Source organism: Colossoma macropomum, unplaced genomic scaffold, assembly GCF_904425465.1.
Source record: "Colossoma macropomum unplaced genomic scaffold, Colossoma_macropomum, whole genome shotgun sequence".
Taxonomy (NCBI): Eukaryota; Metazoa; Chordata; class Actinopteri; order Characiformes; family Serrasalmidae; genus Colossoma; species Colossoma macropomum.
Window position 1 is genome coordinate 40,478,393 of NW_023494787.1, and position 13,241 is coordinate 40,491,633.

Below are 13,241 nucleotides of genomic sequence, written 5' to 3' on the forward strand. Positions count from 1 at the left end.
ACTCTTAACAGATTATCAGTAACACCTCAACAACATATCAGTGAAGTAGCAGTAGTGAAGCATGTGAATACACTGAAGTAAATATCTTATAGATGTCCTGTTGATACATTACTTACATTAAGTAGATATATTGTTAAACTGTTACTTCCATTACGCAAAACCAAACCTTACCCACCCTTACTCTGGCCCCAATCCTAACCCTAATCTTAACCTCAGCCCAAAACCTAACACTCATGTTTTTGAGAGTCAGTTGAGTGTTTGTTTAATCTAAAAGAACCATTTAAAATAAAGTGTCACTGTTAATTGCAATTTTTATATGACAGTTAAGATTCAGTTAAAATTTCATGATCATGACAGGCCTAAACGTACATCTTGCAAATCACTGTTATGGAGCTTGTGATATATTGTTCCTGTCTCATTAAAAATGTTTCCAGAACAGCCATGGAATACAGTGTTTGGTTAAAGATGCTTTTATAAAAGAAATGTTGAGAATGGAGAATCCATACTGACAGTGCAATTTTTAGTCCAAGTCTAGGCTTAATTTGTGCCTGGAAAAGCCAACAAGTGTAAATCCATCTGCTGAATTCCTCTCTTACACTCTGTCCATAGTTCCTTACGTGGTCCTGGTCTATGACACTAGTTGTGGAGTTGGGCTTTCCTCTCACAGGCTGCTTAAGCCCTGCCATTCTGTTTGCTTGTGTTGGCCTGCCTCTGGGTCCATTGTTGTGGTTACTCTCAAGCCTTGCTAATCTGTGCATGACATCGCAGTTCGTTTTAGTACGCCATTAGCATTAGCGGCTAATAAATCGCTGTCTTCTGTTTGTTGTTGAATCCTGATCGTCATGGCAGCGGACGGCGAGACAGACGGCTACCTCAGCTCCTCTGGACTTCAAGAGGCATCAGAAGGCCCCTCCCCCGTGATAAGCTCCACCTCCTCACCCGCAGCAGTAGCCAATGAGACAGCACAAATGGAAGTCCCAGTTGGTGAAACCGCACCTACAGAAGGCCCATCTGTCCAGACTATACCAGTCCCAGCCCTCCGCTTCCCCTCGGTTAGTAGCCACTTTGTAAGGGGTGGGGCTTAGGCCTTGGGTCCCATCAGTGTGTTTGAAAATATAAATACTGTAATACCTGAGTTTGTTGTCAGACCATCAGAGAGTTACACTGAATATCTGTAGTCGAAAAAGCCATTAGCGGGGATGCGAGTGTACTTTTATGTGCCAGATTAACTGGTGCCACGTATGTTGATTGATTTTAGATGAACTAGTTCTACTGTGCGTTCTCAAATGTTTATATGACCTAGAATTAGAATCAATGCTAAGTGCTTCATTGCATAAACACATCATAATACCTACAATACTAGTGTTATCTGCAGAGTGCTCACACAATTTATGCATTTTATTAACTGGTGCTCAAGTGAGTAAAGATTCGGAAAACTTTCCTCTGAACACCTGCATTATTACACTAATTAACACACAGACTGCTGTGACAAAGATGTCTCAGATCTGCTACAGTTGCACTTCCCATTTGACTGTAGGACAGTGAAGTTATTATGTATCATGCAGTTTATTCAAACCACAGTGGTCAACCAGTAATGTCACACGATTGAAGAAATATCTTGAATTTGTTTTGCATTATTATTTTTATATTTATTGTATAAAGTGAATACCTTGCATCATCTAAACACACAGAAACGCTCTAGAGCTATGATTGGTCAGGAGGCAGAGAGCACACACTAAGAACAGTGTGCTTAGGTAGAGAGCTAATTTGCATATTTTAACATTCGTTGATACCATTATTGCGAAGAAAAATATCACAATAACGATTAATATTAGTCAATTAAACCTTGTTTACGCTCTCTCTCTTTCTGTTGCTGCATCTCTCTTTTTTCTCTGTTTATTTTTCTCTTTATCTCTATCTCTATCTCTCTGCTTCTTTCACTCTTTCTCTCTTCCCTTTTCTCTGTCTCTTGATGTTTTACCCCTCCACCTCTCTATCTCTCTGTTTCATCCCTTCTCTGTCATTTTCTGTTTCACTGTCGGTCTCTCTCTCTTTTCTTGTTCTAACTGTCTCTCTCTCACTCCTTACTCTTATTCTTTATCATTTTCTCTCTTTCTCTCTCTCCTGCAGAGCATTGCTGTGTCCCAAAATACTGAGCGAGTCCAATCTGGTGGTGCCAGCGGTTTCTCTTCTCCAGTCGACAGGTAACCATAGCAACTCACCTTTGTTGGTGTACATTTGTGGTAAATGTATTCTATCTTTAATTAAGTTGCATTCATAGCCATACTGTCCACTGCAGTTACATAGTCCAAGGTTGTTAGAATAGCAATAGGATTCACTTCCTGTTAGTAGAAATGTTCTGCAGTTGTTTCTTTAAATCCTTTCAATGTGAAAGATAACTGCAGGTGCTCATTGTACTACCTGTGGTGATTCTGACGCAGTATAAGAATGAGATTAGACGACAGCCCCCACCCACACAAAGGACCAAGCACTGTTTTCCACTTCACATAATGGAATAAGATGAAAGTGGGACTCATCAATATGTGTCTATATGTATGTTTTTTTACCTCATGTGAAAACTGTTTGACATCAGCATTTGCCAAGAAGAGATTTGCACTCAAAGCTGTTAAAGACCAGTGGCTTACTCACCTGCTGACCGTTCTGCTTTAGATACACATGCTAGATGGCATGAATAATACTCCATTTGAGTGTTCTTCCGCTCCTGGATGACTCATACATACACACACAGACACATAGACACAATGGTGAGTGCATTATTGTAAGGTTGACTGATCTCAGTAGTTTTTGCCTGTCCAGTGCAGTAATCAGATGTGAAAGGAGATCACTCTTTAAGACAGGTGTGAAATGAGGTAGATGCTGGTGTAGTGGCAAATGTCTTAGGATTGTTTCATTCTAGCAGCCATAAGCTCTCACAATGACCAGCACTGGTTTTAAAGGAGACACATTTTACTCTTTTTTCACAGTTTAGCACTGTCTTGTACTCTTTGAAAAACATCTGGGAAGAGTTTAAAAAAGGACATTAATTCAGCTTTTGAGTGTATCCTTTTATAATTCTGTCATAAGCAGGTGTTTTATGAATGTTCTTTATGTGTGCTAATGAAAACTGCTCTGATTGGCCAGCTCAATAGGAGGGAATTCTTAAATTTTAAAGGCTTAAATTTGTTTGTAGCCTTACTTTTTCACCTTGAGAGTGTATTGGCAATGCACAATTTCTCAGCTGATAGATTCAAATAAATGTCACAATATAAAAATAATGTTTTTAGATAAATGCATAAAATGAATTCAGTATACTAATCCTTTCTTATATTCTTAGCTTTCAAAACCACAAGTATGAAGCTGAAAATCTGTCAAGAATTATGAACGAGCTATAGATGATTATTATTGAACCATTATTGTATCATATTGTGTACTGTAGAATTACATACTGTTAATATTGTATATGAAATAACAAAAAACAATAGTAAAAAAAGTGAAAAAAATAATATAAATTCTGAACTATTGAATGGACAGTGGACAGTTTTATATATGCAGTTTTGCGTATTGCAGTATGCTTTCAGCTGATATCACTTAATGGTTTTCCCCCTTTTCTGATTGATTGCACAGTCAGTCCTGATCACATTATCTATCCTCTATGAACAGTTATGCCTCTGATGTCACATCTGGCTTAAGTGATGGTAACGAGGGCTTATCAGAAATGAGCCCCAAAGTTCCCAACAAACGCACAGGAAGTAAACTGCTGAGGAAAAGAGCTCGCTCCCGACTCCGAATCACTGGGGTATGGAATCAGTTATGTTGTTTAAATTATCTATTAAATTATCTATGTAGCTCGTATCTTTCTACACCTCTCACCTTCAATGTATAAGTGTCAGAAGGAACATAAAAAAAAATGAAGCGCTTCAGTTCTATCTATTTTAGTCTCTTTAAAACAGCCTTTTTCACTGCAGTTTTCTGTTAATAAGAATTAAGTATGAAATCTCTCAATCATAAGATCACAAACATGAGTATATTACAGTAAAACGCAGTGTCTCACTGTCCTTCATTGTTTTGAAGCTGTCAGACAAAGTGGACAGGGTGGTGGAGTGCCAGCTTCAAACACACAACAGTAAGATGGTGACATTCAAATTCGATCTTGATGGTGACAACCCAGAGGACATTGCTACGGTCATGGTGAGCATCCCAGAACTAAACACACTTATACAATAATGCACTACTGCTGACAATGATACTGATATACCATGATAATGCAATACATGAATATACATATGTATATATTGAGCAGTTTTATAGAAAAGGAGTACTATATCCATTCTATAGAGCCCATAAAATATCTACATCCTTGTTGCAAAAAAAAAAATAAATCATGCAATTTTGAGCTTAAAGTATCCAGAACCTGACAATTAACTTCGCCATATGCCACTGACTGTTTCAGGTTGTTTTAAAACAACCTTTCAAACTCCATGAAATCCATTATAACATACCAAGTTTCCTCTCTGGAAATGTGCTTCCTGTCTGGTTAACATTTACAATACTGTGCAAGGTTCACTTTGGTATATTTTAAGAACAGAAAACAAAACAGAACAGTCCTTTCAAAACACCCCTAGTCAAATTACATGTTGATTTGTGAGATAAGTTAAACAAACTTAAAATATGACATTTTAGTGCACAGTTAAACCTAAAATTTTTGAAAAAATAAAACAAATTATATAATGTGCTATAACCTCTGCACAGGCTACATTTTATGTTTTGTTTTCCAATATGTTCAATTCAGCAAATAAACAGTAAATGTAAATGTGCATTAAATGAAAATGAACCAAAGTGTGTTCTCTGTAGAAGATGTGTTCACTTATTTTCACTTAGAAATTCAACAAAACATGTAGTCTGACCAGGTGTCATGTTTGGACTGTGTGTCATGTTTGTAAGACTTTCTTTTAGCATGAATACCAGCATTCAGGAAACATAGCTTGATTAACTTTATTAATGCTAACTTATATATCATCTGTTGTCATGATATTTTTGGTATTAGGTAGGTATACCAAAAATATCATGGAAGGTATTAAATGTTGAGTTTGATTAATATTGCCCAGCCCAAGTTGAACCTTGTTTTAATCAATAATTCAGCCAATTTAGTCAACATAATCTAGACCATTTAATCACAAACAAAAGTTGTTACTACATGAAGTAATTTTTTACGTTTATCAAATGAGCCATTTTTTACAATGTAGGTTAATATGATGGAGGCTGGTTTACTAGATCTTATTCAGTGTTAGACACAATTGGCTGACAAACATTTCTAACTGACAAATTAAAACTAAGGTTGAGCACTGTGTATAGCATATGTTATGGCCCCTTGTGGTGATAAGCACATGCACAGTAGCCAGAACAACCTGAAAAAAATGGGGGTTTTTTTGTGCATTGTGCAAAGAATATTTAATTTCATTTTAAGCTTTAAGTGTCCGGAACCTGACAATTAACTTCAACATGTGCCATTAACTGTTTCCAATGACATATTAATCAGTTTTCAGTTTCTCTCTCTCAGTCTCTCCTCATGCACAGAGAGAGGAACATGGTTTTATTCAAGTGAAAATAACTTACTTCATTTATAACGTCTCTGGTTCCGCTCAGATAGCAAACCTTGCAAGCTAACATCAAATGTTAGTATAGCAAGGTAGCAAAGCGGTAAGAGTGTGTGTGCTCCAGGATCCGCTCAACACATATGCTGGTTGTGCTGTGTGGGTGGTTTCCACTCCATTTGTAAGCAGATCTGCTGTATGCTACTTTTGAGCAAAGTCAGCAAAGTTGCATCACATCATAACAGACGATGTGTGGGAAATCATGACAAACCCTAGCAAAGAATGGCGAAATAGAAATGTACTTTCTGAATCCACAAGTGAGTATTTGTCCTCCATTTCTAGTGACAGTTTTCTTTAAATCACATGTGTCAGGCTCCAGTGTTTGTGGGCCAAAACACTGCAGACTTCAGCACACTGCCTCATTAAACATTCCTGATTCAGCTCATCAGCTAATTAGCAAGGCCTTTATAAACTGAACTCAGAGCATTAGATGAGGGTAGGCACTAATCTCTGCAGCTCTTTGGCCCAAAAGGTCCCTAGTTTGACATGCCTGCTTTAAATTTTAGATAGGCTATGCAACAATTTACATAGAAGTCAATATTAATGCCTTCAACACTGTTTATAAAAAAGTTTCTCCGCTCTTGCCGCAATGCAAAAAGCAGCAAGACAGCTTGGCAAAGCACACTTTTTTCAAAGTTTGCAAATGCAAATGAAGGCTGAATGAAGTTTTAGGTAGCACCTTATAGATTGGTAATAAGTGGGTAATGATACAGTGAAGTTACAGTTAGTTGTTGTACAACTTGTTACCATATGACTACCATATCATTACCTACTTATTACCAATCTGTTAATTAAAGTGCTATCAAGTTTTGCTACCCTGAAGCAAGAGTCAACTCAGATGACCCGTCTACAGGCCTCTGCATCTGCGGGAACTGCAGGCTGTTTCTGTTCATTCTGTCGTTCTGTCTTATGACACATTTAAGAGTGTGTGCTTGGCCAGGGGCGTGTGTTTGTTTGTGAGTGTATTCACATGTGTGCCAGTTCCACAATTCTGTTTGAGTAGGATTATAAGAGATTCTGATAAGTCACTTTCAACAAGTTTTAGAAGACTTACACCACTCAATCTCTCCCCCAGTAATCCCAGCACACATTATTATGGTTACAGATCCTAGTAAACCAAACCAACATGTTGCTTTTTGCTTTCATTTGGATGCCACTGTAATTTCCTCCTTACAATCCTCTGTTCAGGCACACAATGAGTTCATCTTGCCAGCAGAGAAGGAGGGTTTTATCCACCGTATGAGGGACATCATCCGCCGAGCTGAGGCCCTGATGAGGAGGGAGCCATTGGAGCCGCTGGAGTCTGGGGACTCCACACGCCTGCCCTACCTGAGCGGAGCTGGAACACTATCAGCCTCCCAAGTAAGATACACTTGCGAACTAAGTCAACTAATCACACCCCTTGTCAATTAAAATGCCTGATTTTCAACTTAAAGTGAACTAATCACACCTCTTACATGCATCTCCTACTGAAAAAGCCTACTAAATCAAGAATATAGTATCAAGAAAATAACAAATTATCCCCTTAAATGGAAGATTGAATTTTGTTAAATATGGTACTCCTCAAAAATTTGAAATCACTTGCCCTTAGCCTTTTTTGGGATAATTTGTACACTGTGGATTTATATATTACAAACTGTTCGTCCAAAGGCATTTTAAATGTCTTATTCGGTTCAATAATTATGTGGACAAGAAGTTATTAGATGATAAATGATATACTGCAATTATATACATTAAGTTTTTTATCAAGTTATCTGCCTTGGAATTTGATCTCCACTCCATCTCCATAAAGTATGTTGAATATTAGTTTTATAATTAATTCTGATTGCTATCCAGCTTTCTCAGTCATTTTACAATCTTTTATATTATTTTGGACACTTCTAAAAGGTCTAATTTTTATTTACAGCTTCTTGTGACGTGTAGAACTAGCATATTAGAATAATTTTAAACACTTGTCTGCAACCATATTGTTTTAATATTATTGAGATATATATAGAGCAATACTTTAACTTACACAGAGCCTCTCTAGCTAAAAGGTCCATCTACAGAAATATCAACAGTTTTATTGTATGTAAATACATGATTCACAGGATTGGCTTATAAAAGTAACCTCTTTCTGCAGGCCCCCTAGTGGCCATTTCGCCGGCAGCATAGAAATCAACTCAACTAAGACTCTGTTGGCTCTCTGTGTGAGAAATGTTATGTCTCTGTGTTGAGCTGCTAGGGAGCAATGTGGGTGAAAGGGCAGGGGAGAGAAACCCTCCTGTAACAGCTGCTCACACCTCTCCACAAAGAAGGCCACACCGAGATAAAACGAACAGAACAACTTCAGCTTTCTTCATAACAAAAAAGCATTTTAACACAACTCTTCTATAAAAGGCTGACTTGCTTGTTCACCTGTAAAGGTGAAAATCCAGTTCGCGTCCAGTTCTGTAAGTCAAGCACACTTTCATCAAAACAGATTCTTAGTTGACCAAGAATGCTACGACAGATAATGTCAGTCCTAAAAGGTTGAAAGGCAGCATAGTCAGCTTTTAATGTGTGTAATAAAAATGGCATTGAAGATAGGATCATCTTGTGATACCAGTGATTTGCTCGGGTTGTTTGTCTGAAAGGTTTACCTTTAGTATCATGGTTTTCACCCTAATGGGAAAACTGGTGCATTCAGATTAAGTTAAGATGAAAGCAAGCACTGTGCTGGACTGTTACACTGTAATTGCTTTCACATGATGCTGTTTTTGTTGAAGTATGTGGTAAAAAGGTACAAACAACATGTACACAAATGATAAAACAAAACATTTCTCTAACATCTTATTTTCTCATGATTTAGTGTAGTTTATAAATAACCATTAATGAGAAAATGCATTTCAACTCACAGCAGTACAAAAACACTATTGTATAAAGTCCTTTAGGGGGCTGTGCAAGCACTCTGGGTGCAGTCAGTGTTGTGTTCAAAATAGAATTTTCATGACCCTATATATTGCTCTGACCTTTATGACCCCAGTACTGCACTGAGTCATAGTCGGACATACTATCCTTTCATCTACCAACCTTTCACTTTGCCAAGGAAATGAGAATCCTGCCTTATTAATTACTCTAAATAGTATCCTGAATGCAATTAAGATGGAATAGGTTCTTCCATGCTTGAGGTTAGGGCTCTTAGACAGAAATCGTTAAAGTAAAATAAAGAGTTTGTGGATGTTAAGGCACATTGATGCTACTTTCATCACCCTTACATCATGAAAAGGCACACTTTCACAGACAAATTGAAACTGATTTGTGCTCACATTGTAGTTGTTACAATGGGGTGTCTAGTCCAATTTGCAGGACCGGCGTGGCTGTAGGTTTTCATTCCAAACAAGCAGATGCTCACCTGATTCTACTTGTTTGATCAAATGGTCAGTCTTCAAACAACTGATCATGTGAGCTCCTGTTTTGTTGGAATGAAAACCTGAAGCCACACCGGCCCTTTGTGGGTAAGATTGGAAACCCCTGATATAAACATTGTTAATCTTTCCATAGGTACATTTCACTCCACAGTCCATACTGTCAGTATTATGAAAACTAAGCTGCAAAAATAGCTGTTTTTAAATAGTGCTTGTGATGTCACAACCATGTCCACTTTTGTATCTGATCGCCCAGTCAGCCCACAGCAGTTTAGCTGCTCATTCACTTTGAAGTGATAAGAAGTGTTGTTACTGCAGACAGTCCATAGTGGAGTTACTGGAATGAAATTGTGGGAAAAATGCTTAAATGTTGTCTGGTTCCTGACTGTCAGGAAGAAAATGTGTCACCGCAGCCTCCCAAAGTGTCTGAAAGGAGTGACTGAAGTCAATTTTTGTCTAAAAATGTCAGTCCTGAGGCTCTTTAATTTGTTCTGTTTAAGATTCAGACTGCTTTTTGAATGAGGAGCAATACTGGGCAAATCTGGAGGGAGATCAGTTACATATTTCAGTCTTCAGTAGTTTGTTTCAAGTGACTGAAAGGTTGGAAATGGCTACGAATGAATTATGACACAAATTATTTAAGTCAATTTCTGAGGAAAAATAAAATGCAAGAAAAATGTAGAATACAGGCCCTACTAGCTGATTTAAAATATGTGGTGTTTCAGGAAACAGAAGCAATATGATGTCTGCTTTATTTTACAGCCCAACCTGCACACACAGGGACTGTCACGCACACACTCCTCCTCATCCCTACCAGGTAACTCTCACTCTGTTATGTGTATGAAATACACAGACTTTATACCTTTATATCTGTGGTAAAGTCTTTTTTAAAATATCTCAAGTGCGCACTTTTTTGCTAGTCTTCATTAATGACCAGTACATCAGCATTGATAGTCTGTGCATGCATGCATGTTTCACCCTGCAGATTACACCGCAGCCAGTGTGGGTCAGGTGACCCAGGGCTCCTCTCCTGGAGTGAGCGGAGACTATTACCTTGATCCTGATGCAGCTGTTCCAGTGCGTCCACTCCGCTCACAGTCTTTCCACACCTCAGGTACCTCAGATTCTCTTGCCTGCAATTTATCCACGGGGCCAGACGTGACCTTGTTATGAGAATGCACGCCTGAGAACAACTTATTGGTACTTGTTGGTTACATCTGACCCTGGGAGATGACTCCCTAATGAAAATATAAGTAAGCTTTATGTGTTTTTCTTGGTGTTCATTGATATTAATTAATGTTGATATTAATCAAAGGTATGTCTTGTTTTGTTCAGATTACACAGCAGCAAATTCAGGACAGGTGCCCCGTGGCTCCTCTCCTGCGTTGGGGGGAGACCTCTACCTCGACCCTGATGCAGGACCACCCGTCCGCCCACTTCGCTCTCAGTCCTTCCACACCTCAGGTACCCTCAATTATGCATCCACCCACCTAGTCGTTGTGGAAAATGTGGCAAAATCTATCATCATACTTGATTTAATATTTAATAAGATATTTTTACAATACACTGTACGTCATGATATTTAGTTTTTTCTGAGGTTTAACAATATACAAAGCACCAGCAGTGCATGTAAAACATGCTATCAAAACTATGAGTACATTTTTTTTCGACTTTCACATACTGCACTTCAGTACATTCTGGGGCTGTCAAACAGTTAAAATGATTAATCACAATTAATCACATTTGTCTTATTTGCTCAAATGTGACCCTAAAAAGAGATTCTTTTCATTGAAAAAGTAGTGAATTTTGTTAGAATTATGTGAGTAGATAAAATAATCTTTATTGCAGTGCATTTTTTTACTTTCAATAATTGAATGACATTATTCTAATTGTGAATGCAGAATTCACATTTCCATAGTGAAGACACAGTTTTCCATTTCTATCACAGGTGTCCAGTGAAAGCAACAGTGGATTAGCTATTGTAGCCCTCTTGCTATCATTCCACTACATTACGTCTTGTTTTGAGGGGAAGTAGAGCTTTTCACTTTGCTGTTGCTTCTGGTTGTTTGCTGCTTTTTGTCCAGCATAGTCCTGCATTAGTGTTGTGTTTTGTTTATGAATGATACGTCAGATTCATACTTTAATAATAAATTCACAGCATTGCAGTAGCTGGAATTAATATGGGTTGTTATAAGTGGAATTTCTTACCATTTAGAAGCTATATTTGAATGAGGACTACAGTCATGGATGATTCAAAGGAGTCAAACTAGGAAAATGCATTAATGGTAATAAAAAATAAGAGGTGTTACTCAGTCAGTTGTGTTAACATGTTATTGATGTGTCAGCTTTGACACCAGTACTACGTCCAACTAAGCAGGACCAATTATGCTGTCTTGAACTAAAGGCACCAGACTCAAATGATTTCCCAATAATAAAGCAAAAGCCTTTAGACAGTTACGTCAGCTTGAGAGCCTCCTCTTCACTTCTTTTTAATGAAATGCAGTTGTGGTCTTGAGGTGTTCTGGAAAGACTGATGACACTCATGATGTACTCAGAGAAGCTGACGGCAGCGTAACCTGATATAACAATATCAAATTGTAATCATTCACCCCTACCACCTATTCACCAATCCATGGCTCAGTCCAGCCATCCATTGGTCTGTCTATCTGTCTGTCTGGCTGGCTGTCCAGCCACTCCTCAACTCATAAGTTGTTTTCTTCTCTGACTAGTCTCTGACCATTCATTTGTTTACTGATTACTTCATATACTACATTATGCAAATTTGAATTCTTTATTCTAAGCTTTTTATGATTACTTAAAGAGTGCCACACAAATGCTTCACAGTCTAAGACCTGTTTTCACCAGCACCACACTGTGCACTCAATTAAAAAAATACCAGCAAAAGTTCAGTTAGATTTTTTTCCATGCAGTCACAGACATGGTAACTTCAAAGAACTCTTTTCACTAGTGCCTTTTACTGCTGCTGAGCTGGAGTTGCAAAGCAGATTTTTTGAGCCCTTTGAGTGCACCTGCTGTGCACATATAATCTGCAGTAAAATGGTAGGTAAATTAGCAGCAAGGCTAAGCTGCTGGCGGTTGGCTTGCCTGTTGTTTCTGTGATGAGAACAGAATGAACTGAGGTTTGGCGCAGGCATCCAAGTGCTTCATTTACTGATGTGTAAAAGGTCTGATCCTCTTACTGTAGCTCTCTCTGTTACACTAGTTCACTACACAGGGAACTCTTCTGTTACTGGGGTAAAGGACAGGACAGACTCATATAGAATTGTCAGCACGGCAGTGAAGATTTAGGGGGAAAGCACACAGGCAGCTGTGAATCTCCTCTGTAGGAGGGACTGCAGGGCACCCTGGGCTCATACCGTTTAAATCTGTGGTGCTGTATGACAAGCAAATTCTGAATAGGTCAGCAGGGAAATCATTAGTTGGTTCAGTAAATGTGTGGTAGCACTGGAGTTGGAAAAACAACCAAAACAGAACTAGAGGACAAAACATATGGACAGGAGGGGAATGTGAGCTACTTTGGCAGTCATCATTTATCAGGAAATTTTGACAGTATATAACAGGCAGCTGATGATTATGTCAGAAAATGAAAATTGATAAACAATAATAAAGATACAAGGTTTTGTCCCCACAGCAACAATACACAGCACTATGTAAAAGTCTTTGTTTAAAGCCACTTATCTTGGCAATAAGTGTGTTTTACACTGTATATGTTTGCAAACAGTTGCAAATAAACCTAAATACTTTTTATTTTTTAAATTTCTAATTTTCAAAAAAGTAATTTGTTGTGACAAAGACTTTTTCTTGTGACAAAGTTTGACTCCAGATGTGTTCTGGATGCCTCCAGCCATTGCGTGGGTTTGTGAAATTCCACCATCAACACACTAGATTTAAAATAATGACACAATAATTAAGTGTTGGATGATAACGACACGTAATACTGGGCTACCATGAAGCGAGGTTTGGAAATGGTTTAATGAACACGCTGACTTTTGTAAATCGCTACTTATTGCATTAATGTTAATTGTAGATAATCTAATATTAGTGATTTTCCAGAAATAGGCAATAAAATGTATCCATCTATCTATCCATCCATCCATCTGTCCATCCATCTATTGTGTCTTTCTTTAGGGCTTGTAGGTTCAGAGGTGTATCTCTCTCTCTCTCTCTCTCTCTCTCTCTTTTC

At 38.1% G+C, this 13,241-nt stretch overlaps 1 protein-coding gene across 1 annotated transcript in view; it reads left to right on the forward strand.

Annotated features, from left to right (window-relative positions):
• The window catches only part of wnk4b (WNK lysine deficient protein kinase 4b), a 94,728-nt gene that overhangs the window by 63,448 nt on the left and 18,039 nt on the right, over positions 1 to 13,241 (forward strand). The window contains exons 9-16 of the mRNA XM_036567367.1: positions 850 to 1,052; positions 2,131 to 2,204; positions 3,661 to 3,796; positions 4,072 to 4,188; positions 6,840 to 7,013; positions 9,800 to 9,854; positions 10,023 to 10,151; positions 10,373 to 10,501. Coding sequence (XP_036423260.1) covers positions 850 to 1,052; positions 2,131 to 2,204; positions 3,661 to 3,796; positions 4,072 to 4,188; positions 6,840 to 7,013; positions 9,800 to 9,854; positions 10,023 to 10,151; positions 10,373 to 10,501 — 1,017 coding nt within the window. The remainder of the gene's footprint in view (positions 1 to 849; positions 1,053 to 2,130; positions 2,205 to 3,660; positions 3,797 to 4,071; positions 4,189 to 6,839; positions 7,014 to 9,799; positions 9,855 to 10,022; positions 10,152 to 10,372; positions 10,502 to 13,241) is intronic.